At 51.7% G+C, this 26,719-nt stretch overlaps 1 protein-coding gene and 1 long non-coding RNA gene across 5 annotated transcripts in view; one reads left to right on the top strand and one right to left on the bottom strand.

Moving 5' to 3' along the window:
- The window catches only part of Lpin1 (lipin 1), a 111,000-nt gene extending 85,307 nt beyond the window's left edge, over positions 1–25,693 (bottom strand). For 3 of the 4 annotated variants that reach the window (XM_026388963.2, XM_026389029.2, XM_026389106.2), the window contains exons 1-2: positions 25,490–25,693; positions 19,065–19,223 (exon numbers count right to left, since the gene is read on the bottom strand). In XM_026388963.2, the coding sequence (XP_026244748.2) occupies positions 19,065–19,223; positions 25,490–25,570 (240 nt within the window). In that variant the 5' untranslated portion in view covers positions 25,571–25,693. The remainder of the gene's footprint in view (positions 1–19,064; positions 19,224–25,489) is intronic. The other variant, XM_026389190.2, reaches the window with a different exon arrangement.
- LOC113183345 (uncharacterized) lies at positions 1,190–8,548 on the top strand. Its single transcript, XR_003300863.2, has 3 exons — positions 1,190–1,374; positions 3,675–3,857; positions 7,107–8,548. It is a non-coding gene; the product is annotated as an uncharacterized LOC113183345 (long non-coding RNA).
- Positions 25,694–26,719: the final 1,026 nt, after the last annotated feature.

Below are 26,719 nucleotides of genomic sequence, written 5' to 3'. Positions count from 1 at the left end.
GGCTGAGCTGGGACAGAGAGGAAGGGCAGCTCTGAATACCCCATTTGGACATGGCAAGCAATTTGGACAGGTGGGTGAAGAACAGGGAGACTTTAAGGATGACTCAGGCGACCACCTAGACAATAGCATCATCAACTAAGAGAGGAGAATAGGAATATGGGGGACGGGGGTCCTCCTGGAACCACATCAAAATAAAGAGGTGGACTTCCCTAGGAGGCAGATCCTGAGAAAGAAGGCAGATGTGTTCCAGGATCCCACCCACTTCTGTACCCTTGAGGGAAAGCAGGACAAAGGAACTGGTTTCTTCATCTGTAAATTCCTTGACAGGGCAGTGAAGTCGTGGTTTCAACCAAACAGTGGATTGGAAGCACTTTTTGGAATCCAGATGCCATTTCCCTTTCAGCTCTGTGGAATGTTCCGGCCTGCTGCAAGAAGGCATGCGACTTGGACACAGATGTCCTGGACCATCCGACTCAAATTCTTCAAGGGCCACAAAGTCACAAGCACCCCAGCATTCAGTGTGGACAATGGTTAGATTGACTTGGCACTCACGAGGCAGACTGGGAAGGCTGCCCGCAGCTTACGCTCACATTGCTTGAATTGGGTCCCGATTTTAAATGAAATTTCAAATCAAATACCAAAATACACGCTTTTACTGACAGGGGAGTAATGTCTTTGCACCCCCGAGGCTTTGGTCTGATTTCAGAGGTTAAGTCCAAGCACAAGAACACCAAGCGTGATGACACTTTATCTTTCCACAATCATTTTTTCAAAGTTGAGAAGAAAGCGACCTCATTCCACCCCACAACTATTTTTTTTTTTTTTGTCATTTGAAATTCTTGCACAAAACTGCTTGGTGCCTGGGGCCACTTTTGGCCCCAGGCACCAAGCAGTGAGTGGTCCTGGCAGGAAGCGGGAATGGACCTGGGTTTGAACCCTGGTTCTAACTAAGAGGTGCGTGGCCTCTCCAAGCCTCTACCTTCTCCTCTGTAAGGAGAGGATGGAGACAAAGTAGTAGACAAAGTAGGCTCAAGGTCAGCATGAGCTATGTAGACTGTGTGTGTGTGTGTGTGTGTGTGAGTGTTGGACTAAAGATGGTCTCAAGTTCTCTGTGACTCCTCCCACTGATGAGCTCCCTTGAATCTCGGCAAGCCAGAGGGACTTGCTTTATTAATAACATGCAGGACAGGTGGACGCTCCCTCCTGAGGTCACAGGAGCCTTACAGCACCCTCCTCTGCCTCTTGCAATGCTCTTTCTGGGGACACCAGCCACCAGCTGAGAGAACCAAGTCCCTGGAGATGCCACCCCTAAGTGGCTTGGAGCAGACTCCTGCCAACAGTCCTGACTGAGCCCTGCCTTCCTGCCAGCCCCAGGTAGGCACTAGACATGTGAGGGGAGCTGTCCTTGTCTTTCCTGATGAGCCCACTGACCAGGCAGTACCCTGGGTCACCTCAGTGAACACCCTGAGCTGCAGGAGATGCCCAGCTGAGCCCAGCCTGAATTCTTGACCCATAAAATCACCAGCTCTGATAACATAGTTGTTGTTTTGAGCCACTAAGTTTCGAAGCGGTTTGTCCCAGAGGAGTAAGTAGCCAGAACGGGGTGTTGTGTTGGGGTGGTGAGGTGAGACTGGATTGGCATTTCTGTGTACCTGGCTGTGCTGGGGCAGAGTGACCGTGTCTGACTGTGCAGGGCTGAATGTGTTTGCCTGGAGGACAGCGTGTGCCTCTGTGTGTGTCTTGACACGTGTCTGAATGTGTGTATTTATGGCAAAGTGACACTCTCCTGTATGAAATCACATCACCTAGCTTGCGCACCTCCTCACCTATGAATGCAGAGTGCCCTCGCAGGCCCTGCGGGCACACGCCGGGTGCATGTCTCTACAAGGACAGGCGTGATTAGACCTAGGGTTCTGAGGCCAGCTACCCACGGGTTCCTTGGGCTCCCTGAAGCACTGGCCTCCAGGAGCAAAGACTGTTCACTACAAGCCTGGGAGTGCCAGGCCAGAGCCACCTTTGCTCCAGTTGCCCCAGCGGGAGGGAGACATTCCCAGAGGGCTTCTCGAGGGTGGTAGCCAGGGTGACGCAAAACCCCGTTCCACGGAGGGTCGGATAAATGTGGAGACACGAGGTAAAACAGAGACAAAGGCTTTTCTTGCAGAGCCTCTCCGTGCTCCACTACCTTACTGCGTGCTGTCAACCTCAGAAGGGAGGACAGGCAGCCTCTCCCAACCACCATCCTGAAGCCCTTCCTCACTAAGCAAATGGTGGCATCTGTGCCACTCCGTTAACTCACAGTGGGGCAGAAGGAACGGCGTCATAGCCAAACCTGGGGGTCAGCTGCCCTCACTGCCCCCCGGAGAGCAGACGTTTCAAGGGATTGGGAGACTCAGGGAAGGACCCCATGATGGTTAGGAGGGGAAAGCTCAGAAAACATGGATGCAAACAAAAGCAGATCTTTGAGCCACTGCGAGAAGTGACCCAGAGAGTCAGAGTCCGGGAAATTGAGACCAAGAGATGCAGAGAGCAATAGAGACAGAGAGACAAAGAGAGAGAGAGAGGGAGAAGCAGGCAGGGACAGGAGGACCGAGGCCAGGGTGGCCCTATCCTGCCACAGACTTCTTGTGCAGTCCCATTGCACCAAGTCCCGGGCACCTTCTCGGCTGGGCCCTGCCAACTAAGTCAGCGTTTGTTTCAGTTCCTTGCCAGCTTTACCACGGCCTCTCACTCTCTGCATTTTGATGTGCTGATACCCAGGCCCTGAACCTGGAAACACTGCTCCCAGGGCTGGTCCTTGTCCTCAAGCAAATCTTCCATGTGCAAACCAACCCACCTGGAGCCAGCCCCAAACGTCTCCTCTCTGGGGACTCCCACTCTGGTGGCATCCATGGGCCCTACTCCGCCCAGGCCAGGTATCTCACAGCCAGGGACAGCCCCTGTGCCCCAGCCTGCTGGCATTACTCAGCCAAGCCTGTGGCCCCTGTCTTGGCCCCGTTTCCCCCCACAAGCCACAGTAACGGCTGCTGTTCGCCCATTTCCCTCCCTCTCTCTGCCTCCTGGCCAACCTCCGTGCTTCCCCGTGGGCCCTGCATGGCGTACCATGCCCCCTCTTTCTAGGGCTTCACAGACTTTCTGCTTCATTATGGCCATTTCTACATCTGTGATTCTTACCACACCCCATGAAAGAAAATCCCTAGGACCTTAGGACCCTTGGCATCCTGAGGCCACAAGACCAGAAGCCAGAGCTCAGCACAGACAACCAAGATAGCATGACATGTTTAAAACCAGGGGATGGTACAAAACCGTTCCGGAAGTCTTGGCAGGGACAGTGGCCAAGCCAAACTCACATGCACCATGTGGAAAGAACTCTGCCCCAGATACGCCAGCAAGCAGTACCAGACTCTGGCATTAGAACAGGGGACACTCTCTGGTCACTCAACAACACTGTGTGGAGTGCCAAACATTGAAAGGACAAAATGAGCCCATGACCTGGCTGTGTGTGGTCAGCAGTTTCTCAGTGTCAACGTGAGGTGGACTCCACCTGAGGAGCTGTGTTCTCACAGAAGTAAAAGCCCCACGTGGGGACAGCAGCTCTCCTGACTTGAGCAACGTCGGTCAGGGTTGGGGAGCTCTGGCCTGTCTCCTCCTGACTCTACCGTCTTTCCTCCCCCCAGGGACTCCATACCCCTCACAACCTGGCTGGCCCTTTTTGAGGTGTGGCTGGACCTGCAGGGCTTTCCAGAGGGCCAGACACCACGGGACCCTTAATTTGCACCTTATAGAGCTAAGGTGAGCAAGAAAGTGTCCCCTGGAAAGGTCTTCACGTGGATTGACTTAACAAAGACACCATTTTGCAGGTAAATGAGGGTTCAAAAGCACCTGAGGATCTGTTCTGAATTTACAATTGCTACACCTTTTCCCCAAGGCCCAGAGTAGTTTAAAAGAAAAAAGGAAAAGTAAGAACTCTCCCTAACTAACCTCCCGAACTAAGGAGACTAACTAGGGAGGTGAGACGACTAACAGCCACTGGCACAGGGCTGGCCACTCAGAGTAGCAGCTGACACACTCACTCGCACTCTTACGCTCCACGACAAACCTGTGCACAGCCTGACCTGCCCTAAATTCCCCAGATTCCAGCCGTGGGGCCAGGGACCCAGGTTCACTCTGTTTGGGACCCACGTCCCAAGAACGCGGGGCACTTCCCGGCACAGGAGGGAGGAAGGGCTGAGTGGTCTCAGCGTGGCCGCTCAGCAGCAGCCCAGCATTAACGACCTGGCCCTGATCCATCCGCTCAAAAGCAGCGAGTTTCTCTCTGTGGAAACAGCAACCAGAACATGAAGAAATCGCTCTTTCGGGCAGCGCCAGGCCGCGTGATGCTGTTCTGACTGCTGCTCTGACATTTCTCAGAAGAGGCGGGTGCAGGGGAGCCAGTCACAGTGGCGGACCCTGGCAGGCAGCAGGAGTGGGGTGGGGAGGGGGTAATAATGAACTTGGAGAAAGCCCCTTGACCTCAGTACATCCAGTCCCTTCTACAAAAGCAACCGGCTTCCTGAGATGGCAGCAGCGACGCTGTCAGGCCCGAGGCCGCCGGCAGCCAGCTGGTCCCCAGCCAGGGCAAGGCTGACTGACAGCAGGCAAAAGGCCACAGCCTCACCAGGACCTGCCAGCTCAGGACCTGGGGACAGGCCACAGAGCCAGGCTGCCTGAGGCTTCAGATGTCACGTCCCAGCAGGCAGGACCCAAGGGGAGGGGAGGCTCTGTGACCACCACGGTCTCCTCCTTCCTGTGGGCAAAGCCAGGTACCTGCTTGGGGCAGATGACACAGGGGTCTGTCCTCTCCTGTCCTCTCTGCACAGCCACTTCTGAGCACATTTGTTTGATTGTGCTATGGCTGTTTCCCTGGCCTGGTGACATGGGGAGGGAGGGAGCTGTCATAGGAGGAAGGCACACCAGGAAGGGGTGTCCGAGAGTATCCCTAGGCTGCTGCCCACACCAGAGAGGCCAACAGGCCAATTCAGTGCACTTCAGGTTTTCAGGGCTGCAAAGCCAGCCTCCCAAGCACTTCTCCACTCAATCCTGCCTGTGAAGAGTGTCCTTTCCCTGTCCCAGGCCAGGTCACTACCAACGGCACAAGTAAAGGACTGGCAGGTCAGCACCGTTCAGCAGACACGGAGCGCCCAGTGCTGGGAGCAGGGGCGACTTCCTAAGTCTGATGAGCAGGCCAAGTGCACTCCCTGACGTCAGTGCACCCACAGGGGAGGCCGGAGCCATGCCCACTCCTGGTTAAGCCCATGATGGGGGCCTGAGGGCTCTTTCCCACTCCCCCTGTGTTGGGCCACAGGCTACCAGGAGCTGCTGCTCCACCTTAGAGGCAGAAAGGCAAAGGATGCCCCCAACACAGGAGCTGGCAAGGCATGGAAGGGTCTGGAATGTGAAGTTCTTTCCAGAAGCAGCCAGAAAGCTGGCTGTGGACACACGTGGACTCCAGTTTCAGGCTGCCTGCAGGAATGACGGCGCCTCTGAAAACCAATGCAGAGAAGCCTGGAGCCCACAGGAAGCAGAGCCTCCTTCCCAAGCTGAGCTGTGTGGCCACTGCCTCTTCTCACTAGATGCTGCTCCATGCATGGGCACTAATTCTTCTCTGGGCCAGAGGCTGGGGACCCAGAGACAGAGCAGAGGTCCTTGAGAGAGCAGCAGAGTGCAGAGTACTGGAAAGGAGGAGGGCAGGCCAAAGGGAGGACACCAGAGCGCAGCTGTGAAGGCGAAGGAAGCTTCAAGGCCAAAAGGGGGAAGAGGTCCACATGGTGGGAAGGGGTCCCCTGCGTGGGCTCTCTCTCATCCAGCAAGGAGGTCCTTGGAACAGGGTAGAGGAGAGTGTAGCTGCGGAGTTGCTAGTCAAGACCTCCAGAAACAAGCAGGAAGCAGGTCTGTTTTTCTGTGCAGTTACCATGTTTATATACTCAGGCAGTAGCTAAGCATTACAGGCAGCCACTAATGCAATTGCTGGCCAAATGTCCCTGCTGCGACCAATCCAGGAGTGGGCCATGGAGCAAGCGCAGGGACTGCAACACGTGGCCTCACGCCCAGGGTTGTGCCTTCGGGGTAAGAAGTTTGCCACTCACATGCCTAGCACGGGGGAGTGGTTTGCCACTCAAGACACCCTTAACGTATGCCATGTATGCAGTACTCCATGCACTGTCCCCACAGTCCCCAAAGGTGTCAAAGCTCAGAGCAGCTGGGGCCCCATGCAGGGGAGCAGGAGGGAGCCCCATAGGCCACGGCTGGGCCAAAAGGTACTGTGGCGGAAGTGTGGAGCTGGGCTTTGGCTCCTGCTCTGATGACAGCTGCAGGCCAGCCTATGGATTCAGGAAGCCGCCTGCGTCCCCGGCCCTGGGCAGGGCAGAAGCTCAGTGTCTGCTGAACATAATAGTCCTGCAGGCTCCTTGCCAGCCAGTGGACCCCACCAGCTCTGATGGAGACCCCGTCCTGGCCCATCGTAGGCCCCAGAACAATCTTGCTCTAATTCAGGTCCAAATCCAGCAGCTTTTAAAAATATACCATAGGTCACATATACCTATAGCTTAGAGGAGAAGATACGTACACAGCCATTCTCTTCTTAAAAATGTTCCTGTGGCTGATAGACCACATTTACGATGGTGGTCCACGAAGATTCCACTGCCCATTGACATCACAGCCATCTTAGTTTGCACAAGTATGCTCTACAGTGTTCACAAACAACAGAATTGCTTAACACATTTCTCAGAACATACCCACATCAAAAAGCACCCCAGGGCTGTATATGTACATTGAACAGGAATTTCACATTACCCAGTATTTCACGAGCACCCAGGTCGCCAGCCTGCGCAGGAAGCTGGGGGTTCAGATACGAACTACACCCCATTCTTCCCGGTGGAGCTCATCTGGGAACCAACAACCGTCAGCGCCACGGGATGGCGGAGGCCACTGCAGACCTCAGAGCAAGGGGGAGGGGCTTAAGGACAATAGACCAACTCACTCTTCCACTCTCCTAGTGATTACTTCTTAGTTTGGACTCTCTTCTGAAAATGCCCCCACCTTCCTCCCATCTCCGCTCTCTACCTCTACAGTGAGAAAAGTGAAGCAAGCAGAAGAAAACGTCCATGGATCTCCCTGACCTGTCTGCGGGCCTCTCTGGGCCGCCTTGCCCTCTGTCCCTGCAGACAGTGCTTCTCTCGGAAGCCAGCCCCTCCCTTGGTGGGCTCCATGGCTGCACTCCAGCAACTCTCCTCTCTCAGCCTTTTGCCAGCTTCTCGTCTCTCCTGGATCAAGCTCATCTATAGCAAAACACAGCCTAACCCTGTTCACTGCATGTTACAAAACCTCCTGTCCCCAGCTCCCCTGTCACCTCTACCCCAATTCCGTTTCCCTTTCCAGCAAGTTCCACAGGGAGTTGTCCTCACTTGTTTCCTCCAACTCATTCTTGTTTCCAGTTCAGTCAGGCCTCTGCTCTCCCCAGCTCCCTGCTCCAGAACTGTCCCTACCAAGGTCACCCGTGGTGTCCAAGTGGCTCACTCCTCATCTCTCTTTTGGTCCATCAACAACATTCGGCACTCCTCACCACTTTCTCTTCTTTGAAATACTTTCTTCACCCAGTTTCCAGGTCCCCAAATTCTCTTGATCTTTCCTTTGACTCAAACGGTGGCTCTCGTTCTTAGCGCACCTCTGGGCTTCAGGGATCAGTCCCGTTTCCTCTTCTTGACCCACATGAACTCCCCGAGTGACCTCAGCCAGTCTCACAACTCTGAATGCCATCCTGGTGCCCATGACTCCCGAGTGTGTCGAGTGTGTTTTGAGCCCAGGTTTTCTCCACGCTCCAGGTTCGCCTGCCCAACCGCTTACTCAACGTCTTCATTTCTGAGATCTAGTGGATATCTCAAACTTAGCAAGTCCAAACCTTAAATGACCCTATGGCTCAGGATTCTGCCCACAAACCCCACCTCCTCATCTTGAGTGATGAGACCTCTCCCTTCCAGGAGCTCAGACAAAAATCTTAAAGCATCCGTGAGTTTATCTCCTTCTCTTGCACCCAACATGCAATTCACGAGGAAACCCGGATCAGTGACGCTGTCTTGGGGACATAACCTAAGTCTCACTGCTCACTCCTCCACTGCTCTCAGCCTAGTCCTAGCTGCATTTCCAGTCCTTGTCTTGCCCCTGAAGCTACTTTGCACACCAAAGCCAGAGAGGTCAGAAAATATCATTACTCAGCTGCAACTCTGCAATGGCTCAAGGTAACATCTGGAGTCCTCACAATGGCCTGAAAGCCCTTGGTGCCCTGTTGGCAGGCCCTCACCCTCTGCCTCCAACTCCCCGTGCCTCATCTTGCTCTCTGCCCCAGCCACACTGGTCTCCTGGCTGCTCCTCACATGCTCTACCTTGGGGACTTTGCACTAGTTATTCTTCCACCTGGAACAACTGTCCCTCAATGTCTCCACCCCCTCAAGATGTCATTGCTCAGAGGTCATTGTCTCAGTAAAGCCACCCCTAACCACTGTGGTCCTTGTAACCTGTTTCATTTTTTCCCATTGCCTTTTAAATTCTGGCATGTTACACAATTTACATATGTATCATATTTGTTGCAATTCATGAGGAAATCCCAGGTGGTCCTCTGAACTCAGCAGGACTTTATTTTTTATTTTGCTTTGTCATGGTCAGAGATCCATTCACAGTGTATCCCAAGTTCCCAGCTGAGGAAATGGCATTCATCAACTCTCAAACATTCCCAAGTCATTGAACTGTTACTCTTGGATTCAAGGTGCTTATTTTATGGGCAGGAACATCAAATGAATAAACCCCAAGTTGTCCCTGATGACAGACTATCACTGAAACCCACAGGTGAGGAGAATTGGGCAGTGGCACCCGAAGCACTTCCAATAATATTCTTTATTTCTTGGGAACTCAGGTGTTCATCTGATTATTCTCCATACCTTTATGGGTGTGAAAATTTTCATATATATTTTTAAAATTATAAATATTCAAAAAGTTATCCATGCCTGTTATGTGTTCAGTCCTGTGCTGGGTGTTGGAAAACAGTCAAGGAACAAAGAAAACCATGGCCCTGTCTTCTGAGGGTCTGATAGTGCCCTGTAAGACCACACGGCAAGCTCCAACAAGACTGGAGATGGAGGGAAGATGGGCAGGGCTCACAGGCAAAAAGTGACAGTGCTTTGGTGCCTCAAGAAACTGCAGCAGCTCAGCGGGCCCAGAGATGGCCGTGAATAGAGGGATTGACAGCTTCACAAAGGTCGTGGAGCTGAGCTCAACTCACGGGGAGCACTCTCTGATAGGTATGCATAAATAATTACCAGTTTGGGTCAAAGCATGGCCCAGTTACAGGAACTCTCAGGGAAGGTCAGTGTGACAGTAACCAAGTGTCTTGACCACATTGTTTAACCTCACCTTGTTCTACACAACCTACAAACCCTTTTCTGTTTCAGGGTTCTATAAGTCTATGCCCAAATGGCTAATTCACCATGCTACGCAGTGGGTATGAAGAAATTGTAAAAACAAAGGACTTTGCCTCCAAGAACTCACAATCTAATATGGAAATCACACATTAGTTCCCCTAATAGACTTCCAAAGGAGGGATGGATAGAGTTGTTGTAATCCCCTTGAAAGATGAGGAAACTGAGCCCCAGGGAAGTACCAAGAATGAAACCATCCCTAGCCCAGGGAGCTCCCATCCTCGGATGGTTCAGATGTAGAAAGGCACTGTGCCAGGCGGCCTCACCTACCTCAATTTACCTGGGAGTCACTGGGGTCTTGTTAGAGTGCAGATTCTGATTCAGCAGATCTGGGGCAGGGTCCAGAGCCTGCACTGCTAGCTCCTAGGGGGAGGTCTGTGTGGATATACTGGCCTGAGGACCACACATGGAATAGAACAGGGTTCTAGATTCTGGCCAGTGAGGTTGGTGACTGGACCATTGAGAAGAGTGCTGTGATCACATGGATCATTCTAGAATCTCCACATTGGTGTTTCCCAAGCCTGGCTACATTTTCATTCCATAGGAATTGGATCTGGGACTCAAAGACCTAAACATAGAACAGAAAACCAAGTTTTCCAGGTGATTCCAATGCCCAGATCTTCTGTAAAAGACCTGTTAATGGAGTCCTAGGGCAGAGACCCGACTCTGGGGGTCCCAAGGAATCAAGTCTACCCACTCATCCCCAAACCCAAATTGACAAAGTAAAGGTAAAAAGCAGGAAAGGAACTTTTTTTTTTTTTTTTTGGTACCAGGGATTTAACTCAGGGGACTCGGCCTCTGAGCCAATCCCCAGCCCTATTTGCATTTTATTTAGAGACAGAATCTCACTGAGTTGCTTAGCACCTCGCTTTTGCTGAGGCTGGCTTTGAACTCACGTTCTTCCTGCCTCAGCCTCCCAAGCCACTGGGATTACGTAGGCGTGTGCCACTATTCCCATCTAGGAAGGAACTTTGATCAATTTTGGTCATATTGGGAAGGCAAAGTGAGATCAAGAGTCTCAACCCTGTCTTTGGGCACTGACATGAGTTTCAGCTTTAAATGGCATAAGAACTGGGGCAAGGGGCGAGAGTCATGCATAAATAATTACCAGCCTTGGTCAAAGTGTGGCCCAGTTGACCACCATCTCCGTTCTGGCTGTGCGGGGTGACTCAGGGAGGTCCTTATCACTTGAGGGGCCATCTCCACTTGCTACTCAGGATGTTTATCTATCACACCTCTGTTCCTGGAAGGGGACAGTTAGGTCCCCATAAGACCAATCCTATTTAGGCGGGGAACAGTCTCATCCTGGGGCCAATTGCCTGCAAGACTCCGTTGCTCCTAGAAGGTGGGGGACAATGACTGGAGACTTCTAGGCTCCACTCTGGGGGTTGGGAACAGGTTGTTATAAAAGCTGACAGCTGAATTTTCTTGTAATTCTTGAAAATTCTGGGCAACAGCAAGGATACACGAAGAGTCCATGCTTTTAGCGAAAGCAGCTTCTACTTCTCCATTGTGGCCACCCCTGCTGGCCTCTCCGCGGTCCTGGGGACCCAGCTCTCTGCCTTTCCTCTTATTTCTCTTACTCTCTAGCGCCACCTACTGTATCAAATAGGTCACCGTGACCTAGAAGCTTCCTCCAATCCACAGGAACAAAAGTCAGAGAAAGCCTCCAGGGTATGATTTGAGGCTTACAGACAAGGCGGGGCCCTGTCCAGAGACTTTCTCCCTAACTTCAGCTGGAGGGCGACAATATGTTCCCAGTACCCCAGGTGCAATGCCAGAACCCTATTTATATCTGTCTCATGGGATTCAGTCAAGGGTGGGATTTGAGTAAAGACTCTGAGGCAAGCATCGCCCTTTTTTCTGACTACTTTAATCAAAGGAAAACATCCACCTTAGAGCAATTGAAATGAGTTTTGTTCTACAGTTTCCTCTGTAACCCAAGCTGGGCAGCCACCCTCCTCACCTGCAGCCCTGTGTGCCTGGGAGGAAGGGCAGCAGAGGTGACCCAGGAGCAGGGCACTTTCTAAGCTCCATGATTAGTTTGCGGAGCACTTGACAAACATGACACCACCACGCCTAAACCCGGCCACTTATCAAAGTCTGCTGAAGGATTCAGTAGCATTAGGTATCATTCCTAGGCCCCGCTCAAATCTAATGAGTACAATTCTCTACACAGGGAACCCAGAAACTTTGCAAAGCTCCCAGGTGACTGGTATTTGGGGACCACTCAGCTACCTTTTTTTCCCCCTCATAGAAGCCCATTTCATAGACTCCACCCTGAAGGCTGGAGTGGCTCTCCAAAGCCACAAGGCCAGGAAGCACCAGAGCCAAAATAAGGAAATGGGGACCAGACTTAGTAATGGTACTTCACGGCAAGTAAACAAATCAGAATCCCCGGTGTGGGGAGTAATCCAGGAGGCCTTTTGCTTTGACCGTGCCAGCGTTTCCTTGAGATAACCAGTATCAGGGTGTGGGCTTGATTCTGAGAGCCGCCCATCAGTCATTGTTAATGTTGGAAAGCAAGGCACATTCGCTGTGTATAAGGAAGGGGCAGCCACCAGCATTCACAGGGAACAAGTCTGCTAAAGAGGGCGCTCTCCTTTTTCAAAGAATAGTCGAGAAGTGTCACATGCATACACACAATATGCTGTGGTTCCCGCCAGGCATTTGATGAAATCTTTCACGAGGCCGTAAAGAATAGTTTAGACAACCTAAGCTGGGTAATATGATAACAAGTGCAGCGAGTTAAACTGCCTTTCTTGAGGAAGTGGAAATCGGATTAGATATAGCCCTCCAGTGTCACACTGCTGGCTCTATTCTTGCTTCTTCTTAAGGATGTTATCAATGCTGGGTCATGGAAAGCAGGTTTGTGGCTTGCACTCAAGATGGTGCTGTGAATTCACACTTCTATCACCCCAAACTCATAGTCTATAGACAACACAGCAAATGACCTAGTGAGATTCAAACACAATATGTGGTTTTTGTGAACCAAAGACAGAGTAAACATGTGAAGAGTTGAATGGACAGGTGTCCCAGGCCAGTGGGCTCTGGTCCTGGGCAGGTGGTAGCCAGAGGTTGGTCCCTGCAGAACACCTGAGATGGGGCACAGGTGAAGCAATTCTGGCAAGGCGTTCCCTCTGCTGGCGAAAAGAGACATAAACACTTCTGTCGTGGGAGGCCACTGCAGTCTTTCAAGTCAGAACCACGGCCAGGGCTGCCTTGCTCAGAGCCTGCATCGAAAATATCCTCAGTATCACTGTGAAACAGACACCCTGAGTGCCCTTACCGAGTCCAGATCTGGACTGTGCCCTGGGAGCCTGGGAAGGGTGTGTCCCTCAATCACCCAGCCCTGATACGACAAAACAGAGGACAGGGGAGAGGCTAAGGCTATTTATCACCATGCTCTAGCCATTTTGAATAACCAGTAGAGTATGGCTAACCCCAGTCATATTACTGTGTCATGGAACGCCAGAATTTCTTTCTCCAAACTGTACCCATTGACTAACCTTCCTCTCTACCTATCCAGTCTCCAGTAATGCTATAAATATGTACAATCATTGTATGTCAATTAAATTTTTTTAAAATAGGGAGGAAAAAACATCAAATTTAAAGTTTCACTCAAAAGGAGCCCTGAAGCAAAACTCCTTGTACTTGGGAAGTCATCTAATTCTCAAAAGGACAGCAGACAAGATAAGTATGTGGAATATGGATTCACACTAGTCTTCTCAACGAACAACTTGACAATGACTTTTAAATAAGAATAGTTAGGATGCACATAGCTTAAAATAACTTCCATTGTGAAGAAAAATTATAAAACAGAAAGATAACCAAAATTAAACAAAAGCCAGTCACTAGGGAAAAGAACCAATTGGAAATCTTAGAAACGAAAAAATATACTCCTTGAAATTAAAATATAAATCAATATAGCACATAAAACCTATCCAGAAACAGTGAAATAGGGAATTAAATGAATTGAAACACAGCAAAGAAGAATTCAACCAGAATAGTATGTCAAAGAGATAAAGGAAGAAATTAAAAAAAAAAAACAAAAAACTAGAAGACATGAAAGATCCAGAGAGCATTCAAAATTTGTGTCCAAGCCTTCCAGAGAAAGAATTATGTAAGCCAAAGAGCTTTAAAGAGATGCTCAGGAATCCTCCAGAATGGATAAAAGACCTGAATGGTTCATACAAGTAAATTCAAAGCACTGGATAAATAAAAATAAATCCACATCTATTTACATTATAGTAAAATAGCAGAGCATACAAGGCAAAGGATAAAATTTTAATGTCTCCCAGAAAACTAATTATGTGTGTGTGTGTGTAAATAAATAAAACTGGCAACCTAAAATTTTATACTCAGCTAAACGACAATTCAAGAAAAAGAAAGTGCAAAAGACATTTTCTAATATACAAAGATAGTGCTAGGAGCCACAGCAAAAATATTGATACAGGCACCTTTGGGTTTAGTGACTGCCAACCAGCCATTCAGATTATGATTATGTTAAGTTACATTATGGTAATTGTCTCCTGCTGTTTACCTGGGCCCGTTTCGGGACTCAGGTTACTCATGTCACTCTTGTAATGGGAGAGTTCCCATTGGTTGGGAAAGGATGGTAGGAGGGTGTTCCGGGGGAAGTGGAGCCCCCCCCCCTCAGGTAGAACACACGTGGTGGACCCACTTGTTAGGGGACGCACACGGCCTCTCACAAAATAAAACTTTGTCTCAGTTTGACTGGCTTGTGTTTTTGTGCCCAACCGGGTTGCAAGATTGCAAGCCGGCATGCACTGACAGCCCAGCAGGGAAGCGCTCAGCAGGGGTGCGGCAGGCAGTGCTCTGCGATAGCAGCAGCAAAAGCGGAGCTCAGCCAGCCCGCTCAACCCGGGGCCGAGTAGCCTGCAGCAGATAGTGCCCTATATCCCCTCCCTAAAGGAAGCTTCAAATGATGTTCCCAGCAAAAAGAACCATCAGCCAGTTGGAAGGTGTGGGGTGCAAGGAACAGCAGTGAATCACAGACAATGTACACGAGGCATTGGGCATTTGAGTAAAATAGGCTTCTATTGGAAAATATCAACAAAGGTCTTTAGATTTCCTTTTAAACAAAAACTAAAACTCTGGACAGTAGTAACAAGATGGGAGCATATCCAACGCTGCTGAATAGCTAAGGCCTAAGTCCCGTTCGACAGAATAGAGATCATAAATAATTCTTACTGCATTAGACCATGTTTTAGGGGCATGTTTTTGAAGTTGAAGAGAACCACTGAAAGGAAAGAAATTCAATCTATCGTCAGGGAAGCCATTGAGGAAAAAGAGAAGAGGGAAGGGAAATACACCTGATTCTCAACAGAAGGCAGGAAAGAAAAGCAAGCTGGTCGTATATTTAGGAATTTCGTATATTTAGAAATTGAGATGCAGAATGACAGGATCAAGACCAAAGGATTTTGACAGATCGAAAGCCAACAAGATGATATTTAAGACATGAAGCAAGGCTCAAAAAGTCGATTGTATAACTTCTAAGTGGGACAGCCTTCGCTTGCAGCAGTTATGTGAAGAAACTAGAAAGCTTTTGTCTTAGGAAGTAGTAAGAGACGTCTGAGATCCACCTCGAGGACACTAGTGGCCACTGTCCTGTGCACAGGTCACACTAAACTTTTAACACTGGAAGAGTACAAGGGGGATGGTACTAGAACCAGAAACCACGCCTCTGTGACAAAGAGCCGGTAGAAGGGGCTGGGTATGGTAAACCTGGAGAAGAAAAAATCATGAACATTTTCTGCTTATCCTAGGAGAGCAGTCACACACGTACACACACGATATGTGCACACACACCCACACAAGACTGATTCTGGGAAGCACCAGGGAATCTAAATAGGATCAAGGCTGGATTGCAAAAAAGGCACATTCTGTTCCTAATGAGGCTAGGCCAGCTCCGGACAAGCTGCTCAACGTCCCGCTTGCATTTACTGCTCCTCTGTCTCTAACCAGATGCCGTTTGGGGCTGGGAAACCAAGACACACAGGCCGGGCTTTCGCCCTCAATCCGGTAGGGAAACCAACACTGCACAGTCTCCCACACGATAGTGAAGGGCTAGGACAGATGACGCAATTATAATAGGCAAGACAAAGGTGAATCCATGTGGCCTCCAAGGGTAAAAGAGAAGGTTCCCAAAGAAAAGTGGCATGGCATGAAGGACGCGAGAGAACTCACTGGACCAGGTGGCAGGGACTCCTGGGAAAGAGGCACCGGCATGAGGGATCTTTGGATGAAAACTTGAGTGTGATGAGAATCATCTTTTCAGCCCTGACCCAATGGAGTTTGTAAGAAAACAGAGATGCCTCGGGCCCAACCCCCAACATTCTGCTCCTGTATTATTTGGAAGCTCTGTAAGCGATTCTGATGTTCAGGACCAAGAGTGATGGAAGATGGCCTCATGTCTGGAGAAGACAGACAGACCTTGGAGACCTTCGACAAGACGGCTTCTTCCAGGGTCAACACACTGGAAGCTCCCATATGCCATCAGGTCTTCTTTCACACAGAAAGTTTCCAAAGACGGGGTCCCAGGAGGAAAGCACCTCTCGTGCTACTTCTCTGACCCTCCTTACATCCATCACCCCAAAGAAGAGGCACTGAAGGCTGGGATCGGCCAGAAAATGGCAGTTACTTCAGTGAGATGGTACCCGCTGGAGAACCAGATCTTTAATCACTGCTGGGAGGACCACCTTCTGCGAAGGTTCAAGTTCAATCCTACAGAAGCTGTCCAAAGAGAAATAGGGACTCGTCATTTCCAGTGGAGAGAACAGGGTCATTGGAAGCGGGAGGCCCAGGGAATTAGGGCTTCTCTGCTAGATGTGAGAGCTCAACCCAGTTCATAACCCTCCCTAAGCTCCTCTGTGGGTAAAACTGGGGCAAATAATCCATCTGCGTGGGGACTCATAGGGCAAAGTGTAGAAAATGGCATGTAGAGTTATTTAGGTGCCTGGCATCTAGAGGGTATTTGGTAGACAAAAAGAATAAGCCTGACCATTTATCATTTTGAAAGTACTTAGAACTATCAAAAAGTTGGGAATAACTCATGTGGAAAAGTACTGTTTCACAAGATGGCTATTCAGACTCAACGTTCAGTGTATGAGACTTACTGTTCCTTCTCTTTTTATCTGGTGACCTCTCTCACCCGCTGGACATTTCCAATTGGATAAAAACGAGAAACTTGATCCCATCTTGCTTCGCCATTAACTGCAAAGTGTCTATCAGAAGGCTATTAATAACTCAGATTCTGCCAGGTCAAATCAGGTGAAGACGCCAACTAGCCAAGTTTCTCTATCCTTTTTTGTTTTTTAATTACTTTGATATTCAAATCACCTTACTTGTAGATAAAAAAAAAAATTCTTAGATTCCCCCCCCCACTCCCGCCTGGACCCCAAAAAAATCACTTAAGAATTTTTGTTGCCTGGAAATGTTTTGTGTATTAAGTCGTTTTTTCATTTGTCCACACTCCCACCCCTTGCCTGGGGAGAGAAGACCATGCCCTGCCTGGGCGCTGGTGTGACAGTGCCCTCTAGAAGGTATTTCTGGGCCAGGAGCTGGGACTCCTAAGTTGTGTCCAAGAGCTGTGCTTCTTGGGGTTAAATGAGGACAGGCAGGGCCTGCAGAATCTGAATGGGAATGGAAACAGGGTCCTCCGGCAGGGCCAGCAGGAAGCCTTGGTCCTGCCACCTAAAGTCTGGAGACGGAGACGGTCACTCCATGTTGCTCCCAGAAGAAGTCTGGCCTCTGACTACAGAATGTCGTGGTGGAGCCTCGGAGATTGCCTCCTCCAGGGCTTCCGGAGTGAGCAGATGGAGCCCGGGTGACTGGACAGAGGAGGGCGGGTGTTGGCATGGGGGCAGCAGGGTTGATGTGGGGAATGAAAGGGGAGCTTTGTCAGGGGGCCCAGCTCACCATCCCTGAATCTGCAGGAGTCACCCCAACTTTCCTCCATGTACAGAGAGAGGATTGTGGGTATTTCCCTTTATAAGGAGGCTCCATGTTGGGGGATGCGGGTGTTGAAGTCATGGTTGGACTTAGCTTCCTGGGCCACTGCTGGCCGACTGACCCCATTAAAAAAAAAAAAAAAAGACATCTCCAGGTGCACAGATGTCAACAAGGTGTCCTTTCTTCTGGTGTGTCGCAGCCAGCCTCAGTCTCAGGGCCTAGCAGGCCTGGTGACTCAAGCACAATCGTCCCCTTGGCTGGCTCTCTATGCAATCCACAAACAGCAGTCCTGCCGTGACCTCTTTTTATAAAGATGCCCATCAGAAGCCACTTACATGAAAAGGCCAGCCTCAACTGATGCCTCCCATGAATGACAGCAGCGTGGAGACCCTGAGTGGGCACCCCCGAGGCTGGAACTGCAGAGACTCGTGGAACCCACGGTCGCCCTGTTGGGAAAGTGTCATTACCTAGATTCACAGCAGCCACACTAGAGCCACACCAGTGATGGCTCCAGCCCAGACCTCCAGCAGCCCCCCATTCTCTACCTTCCCTCCTACTATAGGATTCTGCCCGCTAAAGAGTCTGTCTCTCCCAATCTCCGTGGCAAAGCCCCCTCGCTCTCTCTGCCATAGGAGGTATCGTGTCTTTCTGCCCCTCCCTGCACCCCAGCGGCAGACCCCCGACCAGAATCCCAGCGCTCACATTCCCACAGTGCCCAACAGTGCCCTGCTTTCTTGTCATTCCCAACTTAAAAAGGTATTAGGTATTTATTCCACACTTTTGCATATTATTTGCTTATAGATTTTATCAAATCCAGAAAGAATTACAAGCAGCTTAAAAGAAAAATAAAAGCAATAGACTTGTTCAAAAATAGATTAAAAGACAAAAAATGGAACAGGATTTTTGATGATGGGAGGGTATGGAGAGAACTATTCCTGAAATCTGGACTCGGGATAATTCTGCAACTGGGCACCAACTCAAACTCTGCCTCGGGCAGCTGCTGAAGAGGAAAGTCAAGAATGGGTTCTCTTACCTAATGAAGGACCCATGTCCACCCATGAGCTAGGTCCTTGGTCCAGCCACCAACACCATGAGGAATGTCTTCATGGATCCTCTCCCAGGGGTGGCAGAAGAACAGCGTCTGACCCCTGGATATGAGTGTGGGGTGGGTGGTCTTCCTGGTGGGCAAGCCCTGCCCATAGTGTCTGGATCTTGGCCATCTACCCTTCCTGTGCCTTTAAACCAGGACAACCACCACAGACAACAGGACAACAACACACACTGGCCTCAGGTATGGCAGAACACCTCACCTGGGCCAAGTCGTCTGGTACCTTGCAGGCCTTCACCTTCCCAGCGTCTGTCTGTCCCAACCCTCCAGTCTTCTCCCATTTCACCCAGGGGGCCTAACTGCAGAGTGACCTCTAGACTGTTCCTGGCCACCCACACTCTGGCTCTTCCTCTCCAGGAGCATCCCATCACAGGGCAGGGCTTCCCAACGTGACAGCCCAGCAGCTGTGGATGATTACAGACAAGTGCCAAAAGCAGGGTCAGGGACCTCAGCACGTGCAGGCAGACGTGGGCACTCACCTGCGGCTCCTTCCCTCGCCTGCTCCTGCACAGATGCCCTGCTCGGCTGAGACCCGCCACCAGTCCTGAACCCAGGAGAGGGCACAGGTTCCACAGGGGACTTGTTGGAGGCTGGAGGCTCCACCCCCAGCTGGGCTTCAGGGCCGCTGTCCAGCTGCTCTAATGATGGGGCAAACCAGGAGAGGAGAAAAGGGTTGGATACGCAGAGGCCTGCAGAGGAAGCTGAGGAGCGAGATTAGGGAAACGTCTGGAAACACCAGGCCACGAGTGTCCCAAATCTAAATGCAAAGTGGTATCTGAACGTGTGCCCTCCTCCCATGGAAGGTCAGGAAGCTGAACTTCCAATCTTTGCTGCTCTAGATGTGCCGAGAAAAGGCAGCCCTGGGGGACTCAGACTCCCCCTCTGTAAAATGAGGGGCGGCACCAGATCCAGTGTTCTCAAACTCTGTATTTAGGGACCATGGTTGTATTTCCAGCCAACATATATGAATTAATCAATACAAAGACAATCATCTAGTCATCTTGGGAGAGTGGGTGGTAACTGACATGAAACTGTCAACTTTAATCTTAAAAAGGAAGAAAGCGAGGAAGGAGACATCTACTGTGATAATCATTTTATAAAAGAAAGACACTTTAACCTCCCTGCAAATGGAACGTGCTCCTCTCAGGCACCCCCCAGGAGGTCTGAGGGGGCAGGGCCACATCAACACATCTACCATCAGCATTGTCTTGTTTTGTCTCACTGTGGATCAGCAGAAACTTTGGCCGGCCCATCTCCCACCCCACAACCATCCAGCTTTGTGTCACTCTGGTTATTCCTGGGGAAGGGGAGAGGCAAAGAGATATTAGCCCCACTGGTCCTGTGCCACCAGCATCTGCCTACGTCAGGATCATTCTTGGCAGTGATACAGCGGGGCTCCAGTTGCAGCAACCGCTGGGATCCAGGGCTCCACTCAGATCAGCCTAAGTGGATGTGACGCCAGCCCAGAGCTCACAAACCACCATTCACGTGGAATTTCCTATTAATATATGCTTTTCCCACAGCCGCTTCTAACATATTTTTTAATGAGAAAATTTTCCTAAAATCTTAGAAAGCATTTTCCTAAGAGAATAATAATAATAATAATACTCAATCAAGCTCCCTTCATTTATCCTCAGCATAAGCTGGTCTAGCAGATCTCTTCAGTCCAATTTTAAAGATTAAGAATCCAGAGCTCAGAAAGGCAAAAGGCATCTTAGAAAAGGGTGGTAGCTCAGTTTATAGGTAGCAGAGTTGGGATCTGATTCAGAGACCCTGAGCTCCAAAGCCTGGGTTTTACCAGACGCACATCCCTCCCTGGGTATACAATGGACTGAGGTTAGACACCAGCCCTGCTGCAGGGGAGGAGAGGGGAGGTTGGGCTTGGGGCAAGTCTGGTCACCTTGACTGCATATCAGGAGTTCAGAAGGAGTCAAGGACAATGCAGTGGAGGCCTGTCACTTTGCAGATCAAAGCCATCTCAGCCTCTTCCCTCAGCACCCCCTCTTAGCCCCTCATTCCCCGGCTGGGGTTCGGCCCCAGGCCTACTGCTGCATAAGGCCAGCTCGCCAAGCCTCCTTTTGATGGCTTCATCTCTCAATGTCTGATCCTTTTCACTTTAAGTATGCCTGACCTGGATGTCATCTCCAGCTGTCCGTCATACATTTTAAAATATCAGAACCCAGAAGTCAATGTGATGTAATTTGTATGGTCTACATTATTTCATGTAGCGCTAAGTTTCCTGGAAGTGACTTCAATTCCAGACCAGGTGTTCTTTCTCAGACCCCGACAGGGCCTGGAGAGAGGCAGAGCCGACACTGACCAGTCTCAGTACCTTAGTGGGGAGCACCACAATGTATAAAGTGCGTTGACTCCGTGAGCCATTTGAGACTCACAGTCACAGGGAGGGAAATCGAGTCTCTCAGAGAGGACTTTAAACACGACCCCTTTAGTGTGGCCAGAGAGGCAGGGGAAACCAGAAGGACCCCCAAGTAGCTGGTAAGAGAGGACCAGGTGGGAATGTGTGGCAGGTGAGGGAGAGGCCCCAAACCAGGCTCTTTAGCTGAACAGTGAGGGAGTGCTGCGGAGGGGGACCCCTTCCAGGCCTTCCAGAGCCGAAGGGGATGCTGTAAATAACCCACCAGGAAAACACACGTAAACCCCACCAACAGGCAGGACAGGATGCACATGCCAGCAACAAGGGTCTGCTGTGGGCCAGGCAGTCCGGTAGCTGCATGCTAGTGCTCCAGGGACATCACTGTGGGGATACCCTCTCTGCCCTCAGAGCTCACAGTTTAGGTTGGGGGCGGGTGGGGGGGGAGATAAAGAAGTTCTAGAACATCCCAGGGCAAAAGGGAGGAGCAGCAGCTGGGTCACCTAAAAGCAGCATCCAGGGGCTTGTCCCCTGCACTGTGACTCTGTAAGGAAAACAAAATCTATGTACATGAGAAACATGTCAAACATGAAGGAAATTCAGGCAGGAATACAGGATCCTCAAGCCTCAGGCATTTGAACTGGGCCTGGAAGGAGGGGGAAGGCTGTGGGGAATTGAGAGAGTAGATCCAAGACCTGGGTCCAAGCAGCATGCAGAAGGTGACCTGTCAGTCACCAAGCAGGCCTGGCCTGGCTGCTCACCCACAGGGACCAACTGTGCTCCTACATGGCCAAGTTACGATGTTCATCTTAACTTCTTGTTAGTAGTTTTACTAGTGATGTGACTTTTTACAAAACAGTTGGTTTTCATGTGTGTAGTAGCGGAGTTCCACCTGGAGAGGGAGCTCAAGGCCACCACCTCACCTGGATGCTGTTCAAAGTGGGCCCTGGATGCTGGGAGGGGGAGCAAATAGGTCAAGAAGCTTAGCTGTTCCCACGAACCCCCCCCCCCACCCCAGCCATTTCCCCACACGGTTCTTCTCTCTGGCCCTCCACTCTCCTCATACCTGCCCAGGTGTGGGTGCTCTTAGGCAGCCCTGAGGCAGTGGCCTGAAGGGCCTTGGTGGGCAACCAACAAGGGCACTTCAGGCCATTCAGGCTGTGGACAGAGGAGGATCATTTCCCTGAGTATGTCTCCATGCCTGGCCACCATCAGAGACCATCAGATGTCCCTGGAGAAAGAAGCCCGAGAAAGCATCGCCCAGCCTCTGTCTAGACTCTGGTCAGTGGAGCCCAAGAAGTCCAAACAGCAAACATGCTCTGGTCGGTCTGGGCCCAAGAAGCCCACAGGGCGTGGAGGTAGATCTGGGGGGCTGGATAGTCACCTCCCCAAGACTCAACTAAGGCAACAGGCTCAGCACCTCTGAGGAAGGCACAGCTCTGGGCCAGTATGTGGCCAGTTTTCGAGAGGCCTTGAGTGCCACCCTAAATGTGTAGACAAAGACTAACTCAGTCCTCCTTCATCCTGGGTGACAGTGTCCAAGTGTGAATGGATGTGACTGTCCACCACCATGATATTTACAGCCCCACCTGTAAGCACAGACCACCTTTGCTTAGGTTTAGCACTAGTGTTAATGACAGCAGCCATTTATGGAGTACCTGTGAGGATCACACCGCCGACATGTAACCCTCCTTTTCCAGATGAAAACTGACACTCCATCATTCCAAAACCTGCAAGCAGCTCAGCTGGGGGCCAGCCCAGGCCTCTGGCTCTGAGGTCTTGGCCTTCACTTGGTCTGTGACTGCTTGCTATCCTTCATAGGCTGGGCCCCGAGCCAAGATAAGTGTCACTACACAAGTGCCAACTAAGGAAAAATAAAATCTTCAGCGGCTTGAGAACACACTTAACTTTAGAGGAACGCCCTGTACTCTTGTATCCAGCCTCTGCGCAAGTTCATCCCACAGCCTAGAGGGCTCCATTCCCTTTTGCCCAGTTATTGAAATCCGATCCCTCCTCCATGGTCTGGCCCACAGGCCAGCTTCTCAAAGGGGCCTCCTCTGGCCCTTCCGGGAGGATGGTTCCTGACCTGTGCTCTGGCTGGTCAGAGGCATCTCACCTACCCACCTCCTGCCTGATCTCCTCTTGAAGGACCAGGCTTACCCATCTCCCCACCTCACTGGGCTCGGGAAACATTCAGGGTCCAGAAATGCCTATGGCCCAGAGTCTCTGCAAACAGCTCCAGCCAAAGCTGCAGGTGGGTGGTGCCAACGTAGCAGGTGCCTCTGAGGGCTCACGTTGCTGCCAGCTGCCCTTTCCAGTCCCTCCGTGGCTGAGTCACTTTTATCCAGCCCAGAAGCCGGCCAGCCACACCTGGGCTCCTGGCCAAGGCAGCTGCAGGTCCTGCCGTCCCACCCTGCTCGCCAGACCTCCTGCAGCCTCCCCAAAGCTCCCTGCTCGGCCATCACTCCATTTGGGCGTCTGCCTTAGTGTCCTGATTTGTGTCCCAGTTCCTCTGCTTTGCTGCCTGACCCTGGGCCTGGCCCTCTCTTGTCCTGCAAGGACTAGTGCCAAACCGAGAACCCTGCAGTGAAGGAAGGCCACTGATCTCACTGGAGCTGCCCATGAGCTCCCAGTCGCCTTGCTTCAGCCCATGGCAGCATGTCAGATTCTTCCAGATGCTGATACAAGCCTGAGCCAAGCCCAAGGGCCTCAGGCCCCTGCACACCCCATACCAGGGCTGCCACCCTCTCGGGAGCCTGTGCTCAGCAGAAGCATGGCAAATCCTATGACCCCACCACCCACCAGGCCATGGAGGTTCAGACCCCTCCTGCACAGAAGTGGTCAGCAGAAGTATCCAGACCACAGTGCAGCAGCCAACGGCCCTGCTGAGGATTCTACCTGGGGTCTTAGAGTTTCCTAAGTCAGTGAGCCTTATCTAGCACACAGGTGGGAGCAGATATGGAATAAAAGGGGACAAGAGGTGGGTTTCAACTCTTTTCTGTGGCTTAATTATAAACAGCCTTTAAGGAATGAAGCATGACCTCTGCTTACAAAGCTCCCAGGCTCCCTGTGCAGTGGAAAGACTCACACTTCTTCATCTTATTTATACCTCCCCTTATGTGCTAGATGTTCTATATGAACCAGGCTTTTATTATCATGAAAAATAACTAATAATCAAAAAGAAGGAAACTGATATTAAATCAGAGCTTCCTCAGGTTACAGAGCCTGTGGGGATGCCCAGGAGGAAAGAATGTGGCTGTGCAGGGCACCAGCAGGCCTGGGTCCCCACCACATCTTCCACAATCTCCCCACCCACCTACTTGGCAGAGTGTGAGTCTAAGTGACACCAGGCAAGAACAACCGCTAAGAGACCTTCCAGGATGGGAACACGACAGAGCCACTCTATTCCTGACCAATGACAAAAAGTCTATTTAATCAGAGTGTGGAGGTCATTCATCAGCACAGAACTCCCAAAGGAGGTCCCACTCCTGTCTTCAGTGTTCAGAGGGAGGCCAGCCATGAACCCAAGGTGACACTTCTGCAAACATCTGGTCCATGCAGGGAATACCTGCCCAAGGGGCCAAGTGGCCAGTGGGGTAGAACCAGGAGCAGAATCCAGGACCCTCACCTCCTCCAGCTCCCTCTCTGCATTTCAGCCTGAGCCCCCGAGTGACCCCCAGCAAGGCTTCCTGCCCCTGTGGGAAAGATGCTGCCCCGGGGGACAGAGCTGAGCAAAGTGTCAGGCAACAAATACTCCAGAGTGGCTGCAGCCAGGTTTTACTTCTGTAGGATGCAGAGCCCGGTGCTCACTGCTCCCCAACACACGGAGCCCTCCCTCCATGCTGGCCCAGCCTTTTGCAGCTGAGACCACAGCAGGGTGACATGGAGGCGTCCAGAATGCGGACCCAGGCCAGGGAGTTCCACACATCCTCGCTGCAGCCAAACCCTCTGGCCTTTGGAGAACCAGCCAGGCCCTGAATTCCAGCCCAGGTTGTGCCCTCGGTCCTCATGCCACGCGGGGTTATCTGAACACCCTCGGGAGCCTGCTTCAGGGCTCTCCGTGAAAATAACTGCCTTTGAACAAACTTCTCCCTTTCCTGGCATCTAGGACAAGGTCCAAACCAGGCTGTGTGAAACAGCGAGCCCAGGCACACACAGCACGCGTGCTATTGGCAAGGATAAGAGGGTGGAGTCACCCCCACGCCCCCGCCTCCCCTCTCGGATGAGGTGGAAGCCCTGAGGACACCCAGGATCAGAGCAGCCACTGTGCATCTCCCACCCAAGGAAAGAGCACAGCCTTGAATTCTTGAATATGTGCTAACCCCAACCCATAACGCAGCCTCTGAACAGGAGCCCCACGGAGCAAGCCAGCATTCACGACATCTATCTAGAGAACAGGAGTGCAGGACGTCCTGAACGAGACCCCTCTGGGAGCACGACCCCAGGGCCCCATCGGTGCCCAGGAGCTGAGGGGGGACACGGGGCAGGAGAGCAGAGGCCTTGTTGGCAGAAGGTCGCAGGGCCAGCCCTTACCCATGACCACGCTGAGTCCAGGGAGCTCTTGCCCTGTGGGGCCTCCCAGTTGGAGCTGCAGAGGGGCTCCTGGTCTGCCATGGCTGGGCCCTGGGGAGCGAGCCCCCTTCTCGCCCCGTGTCAGGAGAGGAATGCCCTCAGCCACAGCAGCTCAGGAGCAGGGAGGCTGCCCGGGCGACACTGGAGCCACACTGGAGCCGCGGCAGGCGGTGCTTCCCTTTACACCAGGTCGGAGCCCTGGCCAAGTCACAAGGCTCAGCAAAAGAGCAGAGTGTTAAATTGCAAATCCTCTCCCACCTGGGGACTGGCTGACAAACAACCCGGATGCACAGACTGCCGAGACACCCGCCTTTGTCCCCTCGGTGAGGGGAAACCGGAGGAGGGCCTCAGTCCCATCCAGCACGGGGCACCCGGGATTTGCCGTGTCCCACCCAGGCGCCCTGGGGCCCATCCTCTCAGGAGCAAGACTCAGAAACTGAGGAAGCTCCCAAGGTCACAGCTCTAAGACAGGATCAGGCTCAGATCCACCGGCTTTTCCCAGGGGGAAGGTGATGGGGAGAGGTGTGAGGTGGCCCTCCACCCCACAGGCTGAGTGCGGGCAGCTGTGCTCTACCCAGCTTGCCACCAGAGCCTCACGGAGCCCTTCCTCTGTCCCTTGTCCTGCCTCAGCCTGTCTGGAGTCAGGAGAGCTGGGTCTGGCCACTGCCTCAAGCCCCACAGGGCCCTGGCCGAGCTCCCTTCCCCAGTGACCGCACAGCCTCCAGGGAGCTCAGCCCGCCTGCGTCACCCCCCGCTCTCCAGCTGTGACAGCCTCGACACATGGGGAGCCGTGCTGGCCCTGGAGCTGCCTGACCAGGGTGGCAGCACCCCTCTAAGGAGAAAACAGAAGTGGAAAGGGCTGGTCTTGGGTCACAAAGCCAGAAAGTCGCAAAGCAGGCCAGGGGACTGCAGAGACAGGCGCCCCAAGCTCATCCCAGCCCTTCCTGGATGCAGGCCGCCTGCAGGGGGTGGTGCAGTGGTAACTGACTCGACCTGGACGCCAAGTAAACTAGGACACCGTCTTGAGAATTAGTGCTGGGGAAAGGGGGAGTTCCTCCTCTTTCTAGAGAGCTCCGTCTGGAAACTTGGTTAGCACCGCAGGTTCCTCCTTTTCCATCCCTCCCTTCAGGATCTAACTACTTCCCTTTGAAGTGTGAACGCCCCTCTGGAGGCTCCAGGCCCAAAGCTAGA

The sequence above is a fragment of the Urocitellus parryii genome, chromosome 12 (genome assembly GCF_045843805.1).
Source record: "Urocitellus parryii isolate mUroPar1 chromosome 12, mUroPar1.hap1, whole genome shotgun sequence".
Lineage (NCBI taxonomy): Eukaryota > Metazoa > Chordata > Mammalia > Rodentia > Sciuridae > Urocitellus > Urocitellus parryii.
Note: the sequence above shows the minus strand (reverse complement) of the source record. Positions and strands in the feature narration are given on the sequence as shown.